The sequence below is a fragment of the Oncorhynchus tshawytscha genome, linkage group LG01 (genome assembly GCF_018296145.1).
Source record: "Oncorhynchus tshawytscha isolate Ot180627B linkage group LG01, Otsh_v2.0, whole genome shotgun sequence".
Lineage (NCBI taxonomy): Eukaryota > Metazoa > Chordata > Actinopteri > Salmoniformes > Salmonidae > Oncorhynchus > Oncorhynchus tshawytscha.
The window spans coordinates 53517834-53533261 of record NC_056429.1 but is presented as its reverse complement, the minus strand read 5'-3'; the positions used below and the strand labels follow the sequence as shown (position 1 = coordinate 53533261).

The 15428-nt window shown below is 42.5% G+C and overlaps 1 protein-coding gene across 1 annotated transcript in view; it reads right to left on the bottom strand.

Moving 5' to 3' along the window:
- Positions 1-547: 547 nt before the first annotated feature.
- LOC112253086 (serine/threonine-protein kinase 32C-like) overlaps positions 548-15428 on the bottom strand; it is a 90756-nt gene continuing 75875 nt past the window's right edge. The window contains exons 4-12 of the mRNA XM_042323073.1: positions 14894-15067; positions 11424-11461; positions 9472-9561; positions 9131-9234; positions 8776-8892; positions 7571-7696; positions 6477-6605; positions 5508-5575; positions 548-3520 (exon numbers count right to left, since the gene is read on the bottom strand). Of these exons, the coding sequence (XP_042179007.1) occupies positions 3331-3520; positions 5508-5575; positions 6477-6605; positions 7571-7696; positions 8776-8892; positions 9131-9234; positions 9472-9561; positions 11424-11461; positions 14894-15067 (1036 nt within the window). The 3' untranslated portion in view covers positions 548-3330. The remainder of the gene's footprint in view (positions 3521-5507; positions 5576-6476; positions 6606-7570; positions 7697-8775; positions 8893-9130; positions 9235-9471; positions 9562-11423; positions 11462-14893; positions 15068-15428) is intronic.

Genomic DNA, 15428 nt, shown 5'->3' with positions numbered 1-15428 from the left:
TACACAACCCCTATCCTAAACCATTAGGGAGGCTTGAAATAACACCCAACCTTGTATCAGTGGTTAAGGGCAACTAATAATCTCAATGTGAATGAATGATGAAAACCACTAGAGAGTACTGGAAGGATTTTATTTATCAAAGCAGCTAAAGCAACATGTTTCAATACACAGAGCAGTTTGAATAGGTACAGTACATGGCTTCCACTGAGACCCAGGCTAGTTGCATTTTTATTTATTTTAGTCCCCATAAAAATCTTACAGAACATGTTCAAAATCGAAAACACAAAGAGAAGAGTGGTCATAGATTTTGTTTTCTCAAAAATGGACACCACAATACTAAAATGTTGCTACAAAGATAAGACAGTAATATTATCTGTGAGAGCTTTAATCCTTAACCAGTTGATGGGAAAAGTACTGTGGTAATTGGTCACTCGTTCTATCACAATGCTGTTTGAAACACCCAGGTAAATATACTTACAATTTTATCCAATAAACTAGCATTGTAAACACAATGGTACAAACATATTAAAGATTTTTTTTTTGGGGGGGTTAGGCAAGCAACATCCAATCAGGAATGGAGATGCATTTGAAATGATATCAAGGGAATGACATTAGGCTACAATATTGTTGAACTTAAATAAACTACAGAGCAGGGCTTCCATTAAAATCAATGACTATTCATTACAAGAAATCAACACAATTCCATGGCCATTTCTAGCACTGGAGACATTCAGTCAAGCTTTTTCACCTAGTCGTCAGTAGTGAGGACAATGTAAAGACATGTCGAAGAGCAGTATTTAAGACTTTTCACATAGCTAAGGGCAGACTCACACAATGCCCCAAACCCTTGGCCCTTTCCCATATACATAACAAAGCACAGAAAACCTAAACATACCCACATTGGAGCATAGGAGGGCATAGATACTGACTTATTCAATCATCCACTTAAAGAAAAGCCTGTGCACTTGAACATATTCTTAAGACAATCTATGGGATGCCAAAAGTCACTGCATACCATCTAAAATATCATGGCATCCATATAACACTGGGAATAAATGATTTGTATAGTCGTAGGTCTTAAAATCAGTTTTTAAAAAGCAAACCTAGACATCACATAGACAGGCAAGCAGGACAGGGCTACACTGATTATATGAGGCCTCTCCTCTGTCAATCATCAGAACACAGGTGAACATCAAGGAATTCTACTGCCTGAAGCTTGCATGTGCACATACTGTAAGCCACACAAACCCTAGCGGTTGGCTCTCCTACAAGATCTGCTTTAAAACTGTAAATAGAGGTACATGCAAAAATGCAGGGTTCGAGACGCTATCGGGGTAACTAATGAGCTTATTTTCACAGGAAGTCAGATATTTATTTTTTTACCCCCATATAATTGAACAATATTTTATTTCCCCCCAACAAAAAACATTCCTTTATATTTAATCACAATAAATGTTTGTATACAAATGATAGTATTTTCACAGAAGGAACAGTGGTTCTATGCGCTACAGAGAGGAAACATACGTTCACACACAAAGTTCTTAGAAATGGCTATGCAAATGGTAGAAAAGCTTTGGCATATCTGCCTACAAGTTGTGCCTGCACACTTGGAAATAAAATGAGTACAACAGTGTATGAACGTTTGGCTTCATACTGCTCTCCATTTACTAACATGTATGTTTAGTAAGCAGTCCCACATAGAACTGTGGAGAGTTAGGTTAGGCTATTTACACCTTACTTTGTTAGGCCTTAGGGTTTTAAGGTGGACGATGCTACATGTTCCCAGATGTCCAGGCTGAGACGAATGGCACCACCTTAAAATGTACCACTATCCCTATTAGGTGACCGTTTCAACCACACAACTAATAATACTGCCCCATGATCATTTTTCATATGGGAGTGATCGAGACAATCATATGAGAGACGATTGTTCAAATGTCACGGTCATCTTAGTCTAATAAGGGACGATGTTCAACTACGACACTCTTCTGTAGCTATTCAATAGAAGTTGATCATGTCTGATCCATGGGAAAAAGAACAGACTAGAACAGGAAAAGCCTCCCCAAGACCAGGTCAATTTAACTAAACCCTTATGGGGTACACTCAATATGATTCTTCTTCTATGGTCGGATCCCCTGGCGGTGACAATGTTTAACGTATAAGAACTCAAGCAGTATGAGCATGTAACCCACAGTGGAGCAGTGGGATAATAGAACCGCATCTTGGCTACAGTCACAGAGGTCGACGGTGAGGGAAACCTTCCATTTACACCACAGATGTACTAAGTCCCTCTAACTGACAGGGCGTTTGAAAAAAAAAAACGAACAATGTCTGGAAGAAGGTTCCGTTGGAGGAGCGTAATCGCCCGTAGTAATAATCAAACCAGCATGCCGATGCATAATATAGTCACAACTAACGCGTAATGAATGGCTATTGATTAACAATCAACACCACTTAAAAATGGTACTACGTTATCAGATTGAACGAGTGATTTATTTTAAATGGTAAAATCTCCTTGTCCCGAATGGCCCATACTGTTATTGCATGTATCTATTAGAAGACTCACTTACTGTGACTGGAAAACAACATTTACCCTCCTCTAAAAGTCTCTTTCCACTGCACTACCTTAGGAATAGAATTACATAGAACATAGTAATATAATAGTTATTCTATGTCTATGTGCACTGCACTGTATATTGGCATTGTGATACTTGAACAATGATATACTATAATTGAAATGAAAGGCATTTGGAGAAGGTAACCGGGCAACAGTAATAGCCGTTCAGAATAGGAGGACTGCACAGAGAGTAGGAGAGGGATTGCACGAGCTACACAGGCAACTGTCTAACTCAGTTGAATAATTCAGTATGTGAGTTTGCAGAGGTAGCTACATCTACTCGAGGCTAAAAGAGCGGGAGCGCAAACAAAAGACAAATATTTAAAAAGAAACTCTTAAACCTGGCTCCTAATTTCTCTGTATGTTGTCATGCTCATATATCGTGTGGCTTCTGCTGCTTGTTATCCCCTCTTGTAGTGATACCTTACTTTCATGCTATACGTTGCATAGAAATGAGTTAGAGCTTATTCTAGGGTGCGGAGGGCGGGGCCACCCTGTAACCCTGCAGTTTCATTCATGCCTTAACGGTGGATGCTACAGAAGAAGAAATAGGAGAGCCATTTTGTGTCCTGCTGTGCGTTGTTGTCCTGCTGTGCCTTCCAGTTCCTCCAGTCATCATGGCTACATAGGAGAGGTTAGAGTATCTATAGGCATGGTTCCACACACACACACACACACAGCAGCCTGAGAGACCACCAGGTGGTGGTGTGGTGCTAGCAGCTGCCAGGAGAGGAGCAGACCGAGCCACACATGCTTAGTTTGGAGGAGGACTCGGGTTCAGGATCCTCATCCTCTGTGCCTCCATCAGCCTCCCCGGATCCGTCTCCATCACCATCATCACCCCCCTCGGCAGCTCCTTCAGACTCCCCTCCCTCTGCACCCTCCTCCTGCCTCTTTTTCAACCTGAGAGACATACAGAAACAGTTCAAAGTTTGGACACACCTACTCATTCAAGGGTTTTTCTTTATTCTTACTATTTTCTACATTGTAGAATAATAGTGACGACAACACAACTATGAAATAACACACATGGAATCATGGAGTAAACAAAAAAGTGTTGGGGGTCATACATACATACACTACCGTTCAAAAGTCTAGGGTCACTTAGAAATGTCCTTGTTTATGAAAGAAAAGCACATTTTTTTGTTGCAAAAGGGTTTTCTATTGATCAATCAGCCTTTTAAAAGGATCAACTTGGATTAGCTAACACAACGTGCATTGGAACGAACACCGGAGTGATGGTTGCTGATAATGGGCCTCTGTACACCTACGTAGATATTCCATTAAAAAAATCAGCCGTTTCCAGCTACAATAGTCATTTACAACATTAACAATGTCTACACTGTATTTCTGATCAATCTGATGTTATTTTAATGGATGAAAAAAAAGAAGCTTTTCTTTAAAAAACAAGGACATTTCTAAGTGACCCCAAACTTTTGAACGGTAGTGTACATGCATACATACATACACATGTACACGCTCAACCACACACAGGATAGGAGAGAGGGGGAAAAATGTGATTAGAATACATAGTGGGAGTCTGTGATATACTATCTGTCTAGAGATTATGCCCAAGTAGTAAAAATAGAACTCAAGCTCCATTAATTACAGCAATAAGAAAACTAAATTTGCCATGCAGGAAGAATTCAAATTATGCTGCAATCTCAGACAGGTAAATAATAAATGAGGTACTCGTTTTTTTTATTACATGAAATATGAACTATCACCACCACTGTAGAATCTCTTAATATAAACACAGCATTAGGGCAACAATATAGGGTCATAAAACTGCTATATATATTGTTGTACCGCTATCATTACGTCGAGGTAATGTACAGAGCATTTCTATATTTATTGAAGAGTGATGTCACTGTAAGCAACATTGAACAGGGAGGATGTACAGTAGCGCATAAACAGCTATTCACCATAAAATGATGACGGCAGAAACCCAACTCTATCATATGGTTGATTCATAACGCCACCTTCTAACCTTTGATACGATGACCACATATTGCATATTGTTCTGCAAATGATAGATTACATGGAGAAATGACCATGTAAATATTCGTTATATCATCTTGGTGCTTATGTCATACGTAAGGGATAATCAACAAGGGGGCTTCTGCGATCTCGAAAAGAATGAATGGCGTTCCACGATGCGATACAATAGCGGAGAGGAACTCAACGAAATTGCATCACGTTCCAGAGTACCCAGAGCCCCGAGTTGATTATCCCTTTTATACCATGGCTATAATTTAACACATTTGCCACTAGAAATGTGTTCAACGTCCACTGAAGTAGCTAGCAAGTTACTACAGTATATAGATAGCTACAGCAGTTGCCTTGGTAACCAAACAAACAGACGTGCTAGTTTAACTTACCAAAACATTGGTCCTAACTTGATATATGAAAGTTCAATTCAACAATTGGAATTCCAATTATGTTTTCAATTCGACTTCTGCATTCAAAAGCAGCTCAAACATAGAACAATGGAAGATTTAATTATCGCCATTGACTTCTACCGTGCTGATATATTGTGCATTATACGAAAATAATGCACGCTCTAGAATGCCCTTCAAGCCAATCAGGAATGAGTATTAAACAATACCATGGTATAAATAGAGCTAAGACTGATGTAGCAAAGTTTTTTTTATTGGTCTCCCAGGTTCAGTAATTGGGTCCTCGTTTATATCGTCTTAGTATATTATAGAGCTAACAATGCTTGGGATATTCATAAATATCTATTCATGTGTATGTCAGGTTGCCGAGACCTTATGTAGGTGTTATGTTAGCCTTATGCATGCCACTTTAAATACAATTTCCCTAAATGGTTTAACATGAATGTATTTTGATTGGTCCCCCAGGCAAAGTGTTTGGTTTGTGGTCTTACTTCTCACGGTTGAAGATCATGAACTCAGACTGCACCACTTCAAGGCACTCCTGTAGGTAGTCATTCTCCTGAGGGCAGTAAGGAAAGGGAACAGCCATCATCATCACACACACATATAGGGCGACAACGGCGGACGAGGAGATACATTTCACCTCAAACAATCACCAGCGAAACCTGAAAGATTACAAACACCCCCTTCTTCCTCTTTCTTCCCTACTTTCAATAATGATTGGTGATTTGTTTGTGTTCTTTCCCTCAAATTAGACGTTTGGCACGGGACAAAAATAGAAGTTCATATTTACAAAAGCACTTGGGGGGCATCACAACACCACTGAAGGCTTCATCATTTAATAATCTAGGTAATAACCCAGCCGCCTCACACACTAGAAGGCCCGGAGTAAGATGGGGGCTATTGTTAGATGATACAAGTTTTACTGCATTTACAGCGCCCAGAGATCACCTTCGATAACACTGAAAGTCGACAATAATAATGTGGAGCTCGTAATGAGAGGCTTGGCGGATGAAAACCTGGCACAGCTCATAAATATGGATGGTCTAAAATCCATGGTAAATTGTGGCCGCAATCACAGATAATATAAAGTGGGTTTGTTAAAATACTGTAATCATGCAAGCAAATAACCGGTCTTCAAGACAAAGAGATGATATTCATGAAATGAAGGGACAAAAATAACAACTGGGGAACAGAAGGCTACAGAAGGCACCCTGCACTCTGAGTAAACCAAGACCTGCCAAACTGTCTAATACCTTAGGTTAAAGCACTATTTACAAGGGTTGAATTCTTTAGGGTATGCCGTAGCAAAACATTTTGCAACGGAAAACAAAAATAAACGTTTCTAATTGGACAAGTTCAGGTAGTAACCTCCAAGTTTCAGTCCGTTTTCTTCAGTTTGGTGCCTAATGAACATGACCCAGGCACAGTCAGTAGTGACTGGCTGATGTGACACTCACCGACTGGGAATCCTTGCTGGCTTCCCGTGACCTGTTCTTGGCCAGTCTTTTCTTCTTCTTGTGGAGGGGACGAGATTCTAGTATCATCTCCTCCAGCTCAAAGGTTGGGTCGCAATGCAGACGACCCTTCTGTGGAACCAAGACACACAGTACACTAATGAATGACTATACACTAATATAGGCACACACACACGTACGGGCGAACGCAAGCACACACACACAGGTGTACCTGCAAGTAAGCATTTCATTGTACTGTGTACTGTATTTGTGCATATGACAAATACGGTACATTCGTAAAGTATTCAGATCCCTTCCCCTTTTCCACATTTTGTTATGTTACAGCCTAATTCTAAAATTGTCTACATAAAAAAAAACGTATCAATCTACACATAATACCCCATAATGACAAAGCAAAAACAGGTTTTTATAAAATAAATAAAGTATTCAGACCCTTTGCTATGAGACTCGAAATTGAGCTTAGGTGTATCCTTGAAATGGCCTAAAATCAGCATGCACAATGCCAAGCGTCAGCTGGAGTGAAGCTCACTGCCAAATCTTAATGCTACAGCACACAATAACATTCTAGACGATTCTGTGCGTCCAAATTTGTGGCAACAGTTTAGGGAAGGCCCTTCCCTGTTTCAACATTACAATGCCCCCTGTGCACAAAGGGAGGTCCATACAGAAATGGTTTGTCGAGATCAGAGTGGAAGAACTTGCCTGGCCTGCACAGAGCCCTGACCTCAACCCCATCGAACACCTTTGGGATGAATTGGAACGCCGACTGCGAGCCAGGCCTAATCGCCCAACATCAGCGCCCAACCTCACTAATGCTCCTGTGGCTGAATGGAAGCAAGTCCCCAAACCAATGTTCCAACAACTAGTGGAAAGCCTTCCCAGAAGAGTGGAGACTGTTATAGCAGCAAAAGGGTTTGGGGTGGGGGGGTTAACTACATATTAATGGCCATGATTTTGGAATGAGATGTTCGATTTGCAGGTGTCCACATACTGTATTATGTGAGAATCAGTGTTTATGGTCCACAAAAGGTGAAACTTCTATGCTCCTCTGTGATAGGTTTATGGTCCATACTTACATTAGGAACGAACCCAGCATCTATCTTCTTCTCGTAGACAGCGTCCCAATTGATGTCAGAGAGGTAGGGAGCTGTCTGCATGTGAGACAGGCTGGAGAAACGATGCTCTGGGTTAACTGTCAGCAGCTGGAAGGCGTGCACACACACACACACACACACACACACACACACACACACACACACACACACACACACACACACACACACACACACACACACACACACACACACACACACACACACACACACACACACACACACACACACACACACACACACACACACACCTAATTTAGACCCATTAAAGATTCAAAAGAATATCATCTCTACAGAGAGATACACATCATTCCTTCCTAAATTCCCCTCAGGGATTAATAAAGTTGTATTGAAGTGAAAAAAAACCTTATGACTGTAGACAAGACAAGTTGAATGCTAAAATCAGATCCAATAACCTAGGTGGTGTCACCATTAGGGGGCGCTCTTAAGTCAGCCACCGTCGTACAGTACAAGGATCAGGTCCCTTATGAATCCAAAATGAAGATGTTACCCTGATTAGCATAGATGGAATCAGAGAAGGATTGAGATCATTGTCAGGGGAGAAACTAAATACATGTGACTTGTATCAATAGTGTTGCATCTACAATGGAGGAAAACAGCTGTTTGACTTCTCCCTGGTACAGCTTAACATACACCTAGGAGAAATAATTTTGGGGATGTGGTCTGTTGTCGTGGCAACAGTCTCTCTCCCAACTCTCCCACTCCCGAAATTCCGACGGCGAGTCATTTCTCCCAGAGGGCTGGTTAAGTCTGTCTCGGTGGTAATAGACTAGCAGCCGAGCGGAAGAGACCGATGCCATCGCTCTGGAGCCTCCACTCTGGCTCTGAATGGACAGAGTAGAGAGAAGTCCCTCACTCCTCCGTCTCCCTGCCACTCCATCAGTCTCTCCTCCCTGACATGATCTCTCTCAATCTCTTCCATTCTTACCCTCAGGCCATTCTCCCTCCATCCACGTTCACCTCCACTACTGCAAGCCCCCCCCACCCCTCCCTCCCCACCCGCAATTATGATTAGCCTCCCACTGTCTTCTGACCACTGCCTCGACTCTCTACTCCATTGTACACTCTCCCCCGGCAACTCTCCACTTCTTCCCTCTCAACTTTCCTCTGCTGTCCACTTTTCCCCCTCCCCTCCCCTTTCCACTCACCTTCCTCATGAGATGGACCAAGTCTTTGGGCCAGGCGGTGTTGTACTGCACACTAACGGTACTGAAGAGCTGCATTAAAGACTCCACTGAGTTACTGGCATGGATTTCATAGGGCCTCTGACAGAGGTAGAAAGAGAGAGAGGGTACGAGGGAGAGAAGATAGAGAGATTAAGGGGGCATGAGAGAGAGGCAGGGAAAGAGAAAGAGAGAGAAAAAGAGGGAGGGAGATAGGGGGAGGGGAGCATAGATAGACAGTGAGAGAGAGAGAGAGAGAGGATGAGTATCAACCACATACAGTAAGCGTCAGTTGTCATAACTCAAGAACAGCCTCACTGCCCATAAGGCCTTTCCTTACCCAACCACGCAGCACCTCGAAGACCGTCACGCCTAGTGACCACCAGTCTACCTCAAAGGCATAACCCGTCCCCCCACTCACAAACGACTGGAAGATCTCTGGTGCTGAAGGGGATACAACACAGACAGGGTCAGACAGCTAGGCTACACCCAGTCAAGACCATAGCTTACTGATGGGATATTTACACAGTATGCTATTGATAAGGTTTCCGGGTCCCAGATTGGTCTTGTCATAGTTGTGGCAATGACCATAGGAGTTGGCAAGATGCCACAAACAGATCTGGGACCAGGCCAGTGATAAGGGTTTCCAATGGCTGAAGGAATAACATGTGAGAGTCTTACCCATGTAGGGCTTGGTTCCAGCTAAGGCAGTAGCCCTCTCTCCATCCTTGATTATTGTAGCAATGTTGAAGTCTGTCAGGTGGGCATGGCCTGTGAAGATATCGTGCTTATGCTGCATTCATTACATCTCATTTTATTGGTTAGTGGGAAAAGTGTCTACCATCTCTGAGCTCCGACTTCTCCCATATGCTGAACTCTCACATCACATATTAAGGAAATTACCTTGCCAACAGCATTTTCGGCGGTTAAATGGAGCAATAAAACATGATTTATAAAAACAATCTATTAATATGGTTTTTGAACACTAGAATTTGTTATTAGTAGTATTTTCAAAGTTTCCCACTTGTCATGAATGCAGCATCAGAACCAAACTACTTATATTTAACACTACATCCATAAAATTTAAAAAAAACATCTTTATTTCTCCAACAAAACTAGCCAAAATGAACTTCAAGTTACAGTATCTAACTGCCAAATCCAGACCACATATAACCGCTAGCGACGGGGTTATGAATCCTGCCATGGCCACTACTAATGCAAAAAATCTGTTGATGTGCCCTTGAGCAAGGCACTTAACACAAATTTTCTCCAGGGGTGCCAAAATACTATGGCTGACCCTGTAGAATAACACATTTCACTGCACCTATCCGGTGTACGTGACAATAAAACATATACAGTGCCTTGCAAAAGCATTCCTGGTACTTCTTCACATTGTGTTGTGTTACAAAGTGGGATTAAAATGTATTTAAATTGTCCTTTTTTGTCAACAATCTACACAAAATACTCTAATGTCAAAGTGGAAGAAAAAAATGGAATAACTAAAATAGCTGTTGCATAAGTACTCAAACCCCTGAGTCAACACGTTAGAAACACATTTGGCAATGATTGCAGCTGTGAGTCTTCTTGGATAAGTCCATAAGAGTTTTCCACATCTGGATTGCGCAATATTTGCCGATTATTCTTTTCAAAATTCTTCAAGCTCTGTCACGATGTTGGGGATCATGACTAGATAGCGATTTTCAAGTCTTGCCATAGATTTTCAATCAGATTTAAGTCAAAATCGGTTGATTTCTTCAAACCAAGCTGCTTACCTATTGCAGATTCAGTCTTCCCAGCCTGGTGCAGGTCTACAATTTTGTTTATGGTGTCCTTTGACAGCTCTTTGGTCTTGGCCATAGTGGAGTTTGGAGTGTGACTGTTTGAGGTTGTGGACAGGTGTCTTTTATACTGATAACAAGTTCAAACAGGTGCCATTAATACAGGTAACGAGTGGAGGACAGAGGAGCCTCTTAAAGAAGAAGTTACAGGTCTGTGAGAGCCAGAAATCTTGATTGTTGGTAGGTGACCAAATTCTTATTTTCCACCATAATTTGCAAATAAATTCATTAAAAAATCCTACAATGTGATTTTTTGGATTTTTTTTTGTCATTTTGTCTGTCATAGTTGAAGTGTACCTATGATGAAAATTACAGACCTCTCTCATCTTTTTAAGTGGGAGAACTTGCACAATTGGTGGCTGACTAAATACTTTTTTTGCCCCACTGTATGTATGTGTGGGGTACAGAGATGAGGTAGTCATTCAAAATCATGATGAACCCTATTTTTGCACACAGCGTGAGTAAATGCAACTTATGTGTCTTGCCATAACAAAGGGGTTGAATACTTATTGAATCAAGACATTTCAGCTTTTCATTTTTAGTCAAGTTTGTAAAAATGTCTAAAAACACAATTCCACATTGACATATTGGGCATTGTGTGTAGGTCACTAAACGCAAAATCTCAATTTAAATGTAAATTCAAAATGTGGAAAAAAGTCAAGAGGTGTGAATACTTTCTGAATGCACTGTAGTATGCTACATGAAGGTAAAACATGTACACAGGTCTGTCTGTGACATGTCGCGAACATGTAATGAGTACAGGATAAAGTCATCTCTAAGAAGAGGCAGGCTCACCTTGCTCATCCAACAAGATGTTGTCTGGTTTGATATCCCTGTGAGAGAAAGAGGGAGAGAAACCTCAGATAAATCAGCGCGTCTAAGAACATGGGACTATTTATAGTCAATATAAAACGTGTGTCACAGAATGTGCGTTTCTAAGTGCGCACGTGCATGTGCTTGCACGTGTGTGGAACAGAATGGGTAGCTGTATGTGTTACATGTGTATCGGCATGTTGGAGGCTTGTAGGTGTGTGTGTGTGTGTGTCTTGGCATATTTTATTCTATGCTTACATCATGTGGCTGTGTATTACATGTGAATGTGTGCCCATGTGTGTATGTGTTCCGATGTATCGATCCCTACAACACTACATTGGACATGGATGAACGGGAACATGGCGATTTCCAATCCAATCCCTTGGAGACACTTGCAGGTTTTCTCCACACATGCTTATTACATGGGGCACCCGTGCAGAGGAGTCCCAACACAAACAACAACACCTTGGTGTTTACCCACCAGCGCAGCCCACAGCCAATTAGCAAAGCCCACACCACTTTCTAAATTATGCAGCCTGTCACGCAAGTGTGACTAATACATTTAGTCCACATAGAGAGTCTCATACACTACACTAACATGATATCAGGATGTATCAAGACCACTTCAGGGTATATCAAGGTATTTTTTTAACTGGTGCATTCCTCAAGAGGTTTAATGGGGCTCCAGAGTGGCGCAGCGGTGCAAGTGGCGTCACTACAGTCCCTGGTTCAAATCTAGGCTGAATCACATCCGGCCGTGATTGGGAGTCCCATAGGGCGGCGCACAATTGGCCCAGCGTCGTCCGGGTTTGGCTGGTGTAGGCCGTCATTGTAAATAAGAATTTGTTCTTAACTGACTTGCCTAGTTCAATAAAGGTTGAAGAAAAAATGAAGAAAAATGGAACTGTAATCACAAGCCCAAGCCATTTAGCCCACAGAGTCTTTGTCTCATACACGCCACTACTATAACATGCATGTGCACTAAGGCTATGCTATAGCAAGAGGTAAGTCTCTATTGCTAACTGATGTATTTCTCAAGAGATTTCAATGGACATGTATAGGAAGAACTCCAATATGAAAGCCCCGATATCGCAAAACCAGCTCATTCTGGTTTTGCGATAAGGAAGTAACATTCCTGTTAGCGCCGAGGCTATACTATACCAAAAAGTACATCTCCCTTGCTAACTGATGGATTTCTCAAGAGTTTTAATGGAAATGTATTCTATTCCTGCCCTATAGCCATGCGAGAAAATCCAATGTGAAAGCTCTGCCACCCTGCCATACCGCCACCGTAGATATTTTGATATGTAAAACCAGACAGAGCATTGCTCATTGAACACAATTTTTTATTTGACGTGACTAGCAATGCAGTCAAACGTGTTTACCAAGCATGGAAACTCCAGCAGCAGACGACTGACAAGTGTGAGGTGGAATTCCACCTCAAAGCCCTCCACTTTAGAAGTGGCGAAGTGAACATTTTTTCTCCACTGTTTTAGTTTGTCTCTGGTGCAGAAGAAGAAGAAGAAGAAAAGAGGGGGAATGTTCTGGGCGTTCTTTGGGGACTTCTTCGCTTGGACTAATTTTTCATTCCTCGGGCATCGTGGCAGCAGCAGACTGTTGCTAGGAGACACTTCTTCCCCCAGTTGGTGCAACAAAATAATAGTATTTTCCTTTCACAAACCCACAGCGTGAAACCAAGTTGTAGAGCAGGAGATGGCCACAGATACCTAGGGATTGGACTTGGCCTCCTCCAGCAGACGCAATTGTGTCAGTCAGAACAGTTGATGCCAGGATGAGATAAAAACAGAGAGACTTGGTAAAACTCACTGAATCTTATTTTTAACTGACTTCATTGGTATTTAGATAACCAAGAAGGCTAGGGCGATATACCGTATATATATATATTGCGGTATTTCGAATTACCGATGGTATGATATTCTTTGAAGCGGTATGACAATCTGGATACCGCCCAACCCTATCGTGAAGCACATTTATCAAGTTCACGAGGTGAAAGTGTTTTTAAATTAACTGCAGAGTTTAAAGAAAAGGACATGTGTGTGATGATCTAGTTGGATCGACATCATTTTGTGTATGTGTGCGCTCCACGGCACAAACGCACACGCGCACTCACCTTCTCACCAGTATGCAAGCACCCACACAGTTCTTTGCACTTTCGAGGAGCGATTTGCTGAAAACGAGCTTTGGAATAAAAGGTTAAAACATTTTGAGGCCATCAGTGAGTGGAGTTCGTGGTCTACAGGGACCTAAACACTTCTCATTTACGAGCACTGACACTTTATTTTTTTACTGCACTCGGCAATTCCAACAAAAACTCACGACCTCAAGTCATCCCACGCTGAAGAAGATTGATGGTTACAGCAACATAGATACCAGAGCTTTGTTTAGATGTGCAGAGAAGCAAAAATGAAAGGAGAATGCCCAGGTGATTATCGAGACAATTCTGTTCCGCAAACAACAGACTGTTGGACACACATAGCTTATAGGGTACTAAACCCATTTAAGTTTCAAAGTCCGATGGAGAGAACTCAGCGCCTTAAAAAGCATACAAAAGAACTAAACCACTGTCCAGTGATATACTAGTCAATTAAAAGCTGTGGCTTTTCCTCCAATGAGCACACATATTGAAAGGCTACATCATCAGACCAAAAGTGGCGGTTCTCAAGTACTGCAGTGAGGTGAGCATGTAGCCGGTGTCAGAGCTGGGACAGTGAAAAGAGTGATGCGGGACTACCCGCTCTGCCCGGGGACACTCAAGACAGATGAGAAAAGGATGATGATGAATCATTACAACCCCTAACGCAGGCCATTCATCTCCCACTGGACATGCAGGTGATGGGATGTCGGGTCTCTGGAGCGAGAGAGAGAGAGAGAGAGAGAGAGAGAGAGAGAGAGATGGCCAGGAGTCCCAGGAGTGGCACCCAGGGTAGGCATAGTCAGGGAGGGAAGACAAACAGCTAAAAGCAGACGGTGGCCAGCTGTGTGTTAGCAATCACCTGCTGGGTGTTTTGGAGAAACGGTGTCATTATTCTAGCCCATACCTGTGGACGATGTGCCTATATGTAGCCCAGTGCAGTAAATGTTGTGTCTATGGATGTTGCCCATACCTGTGGATGATGTGCCTATATGTAGCCCAGTGCAGTAGATGTTGTGTCTATGGATGTTGCCAATACCTGTGGACGATGTGCCTATATGAAGCCCAGTGCAGTAAATGTTGTGTCTATGGATGTTGCCCATACCTGTGGATGATGTGCCTATATGTAGCCCAGTGCAGTAGATGTTGTGTCTATGGATGTTGCCCATACCTGTGGATGATGTGCCTATATGTAGCCCAGTGCAGTAGATGTGTCTATGGATGTTGCCCATACCTGTGGATGATGTGCCTATATGTAGCCCAGTGCAGTAGATGTTGTGTCTATGGATGTTGCCCATACCTGTGGATGATGTGCTGGCTCTGCAGGTAGTCCAGTGCCAGGGTCATCTCACACAGGTAGAGTTTGACAGCGTCCTCGTTGAAATGGACGTTCTGTTGGAGGTGGTAGCGCAGGTCCCCTCCCAGCAGCAGATCCACCACCATGAACATGTCCTCCTCGTCCTGGAACGAGTACCTGGGACACAAGGCGGAGGTCAAAGGGCTCAGTCAACATCCTGTTAGGGCCAGGATACAGACAAACAAGGACACACACACACACACACACACACACACACACACAGGAACAAGACACACATGCCTCCTGCTGAACCCTGCGTCTACCAACCGCAAAAACACACAACCATAGAATAGCTCACACAAGACACTCACTATGTATGTATGTGTGGAACTGAGTTTGCATGTGCGTAGATTAGGGCTCTCCAACTATGTCCCTGGAGAGCTAGCGTCCTGTAGGTTTTCATTCCAACCCTAATCTAGCGCATCTGATTCTAATAATTAGCAGGTCGATAAGCTGAAATCAGGTTAGTTACAAGTGG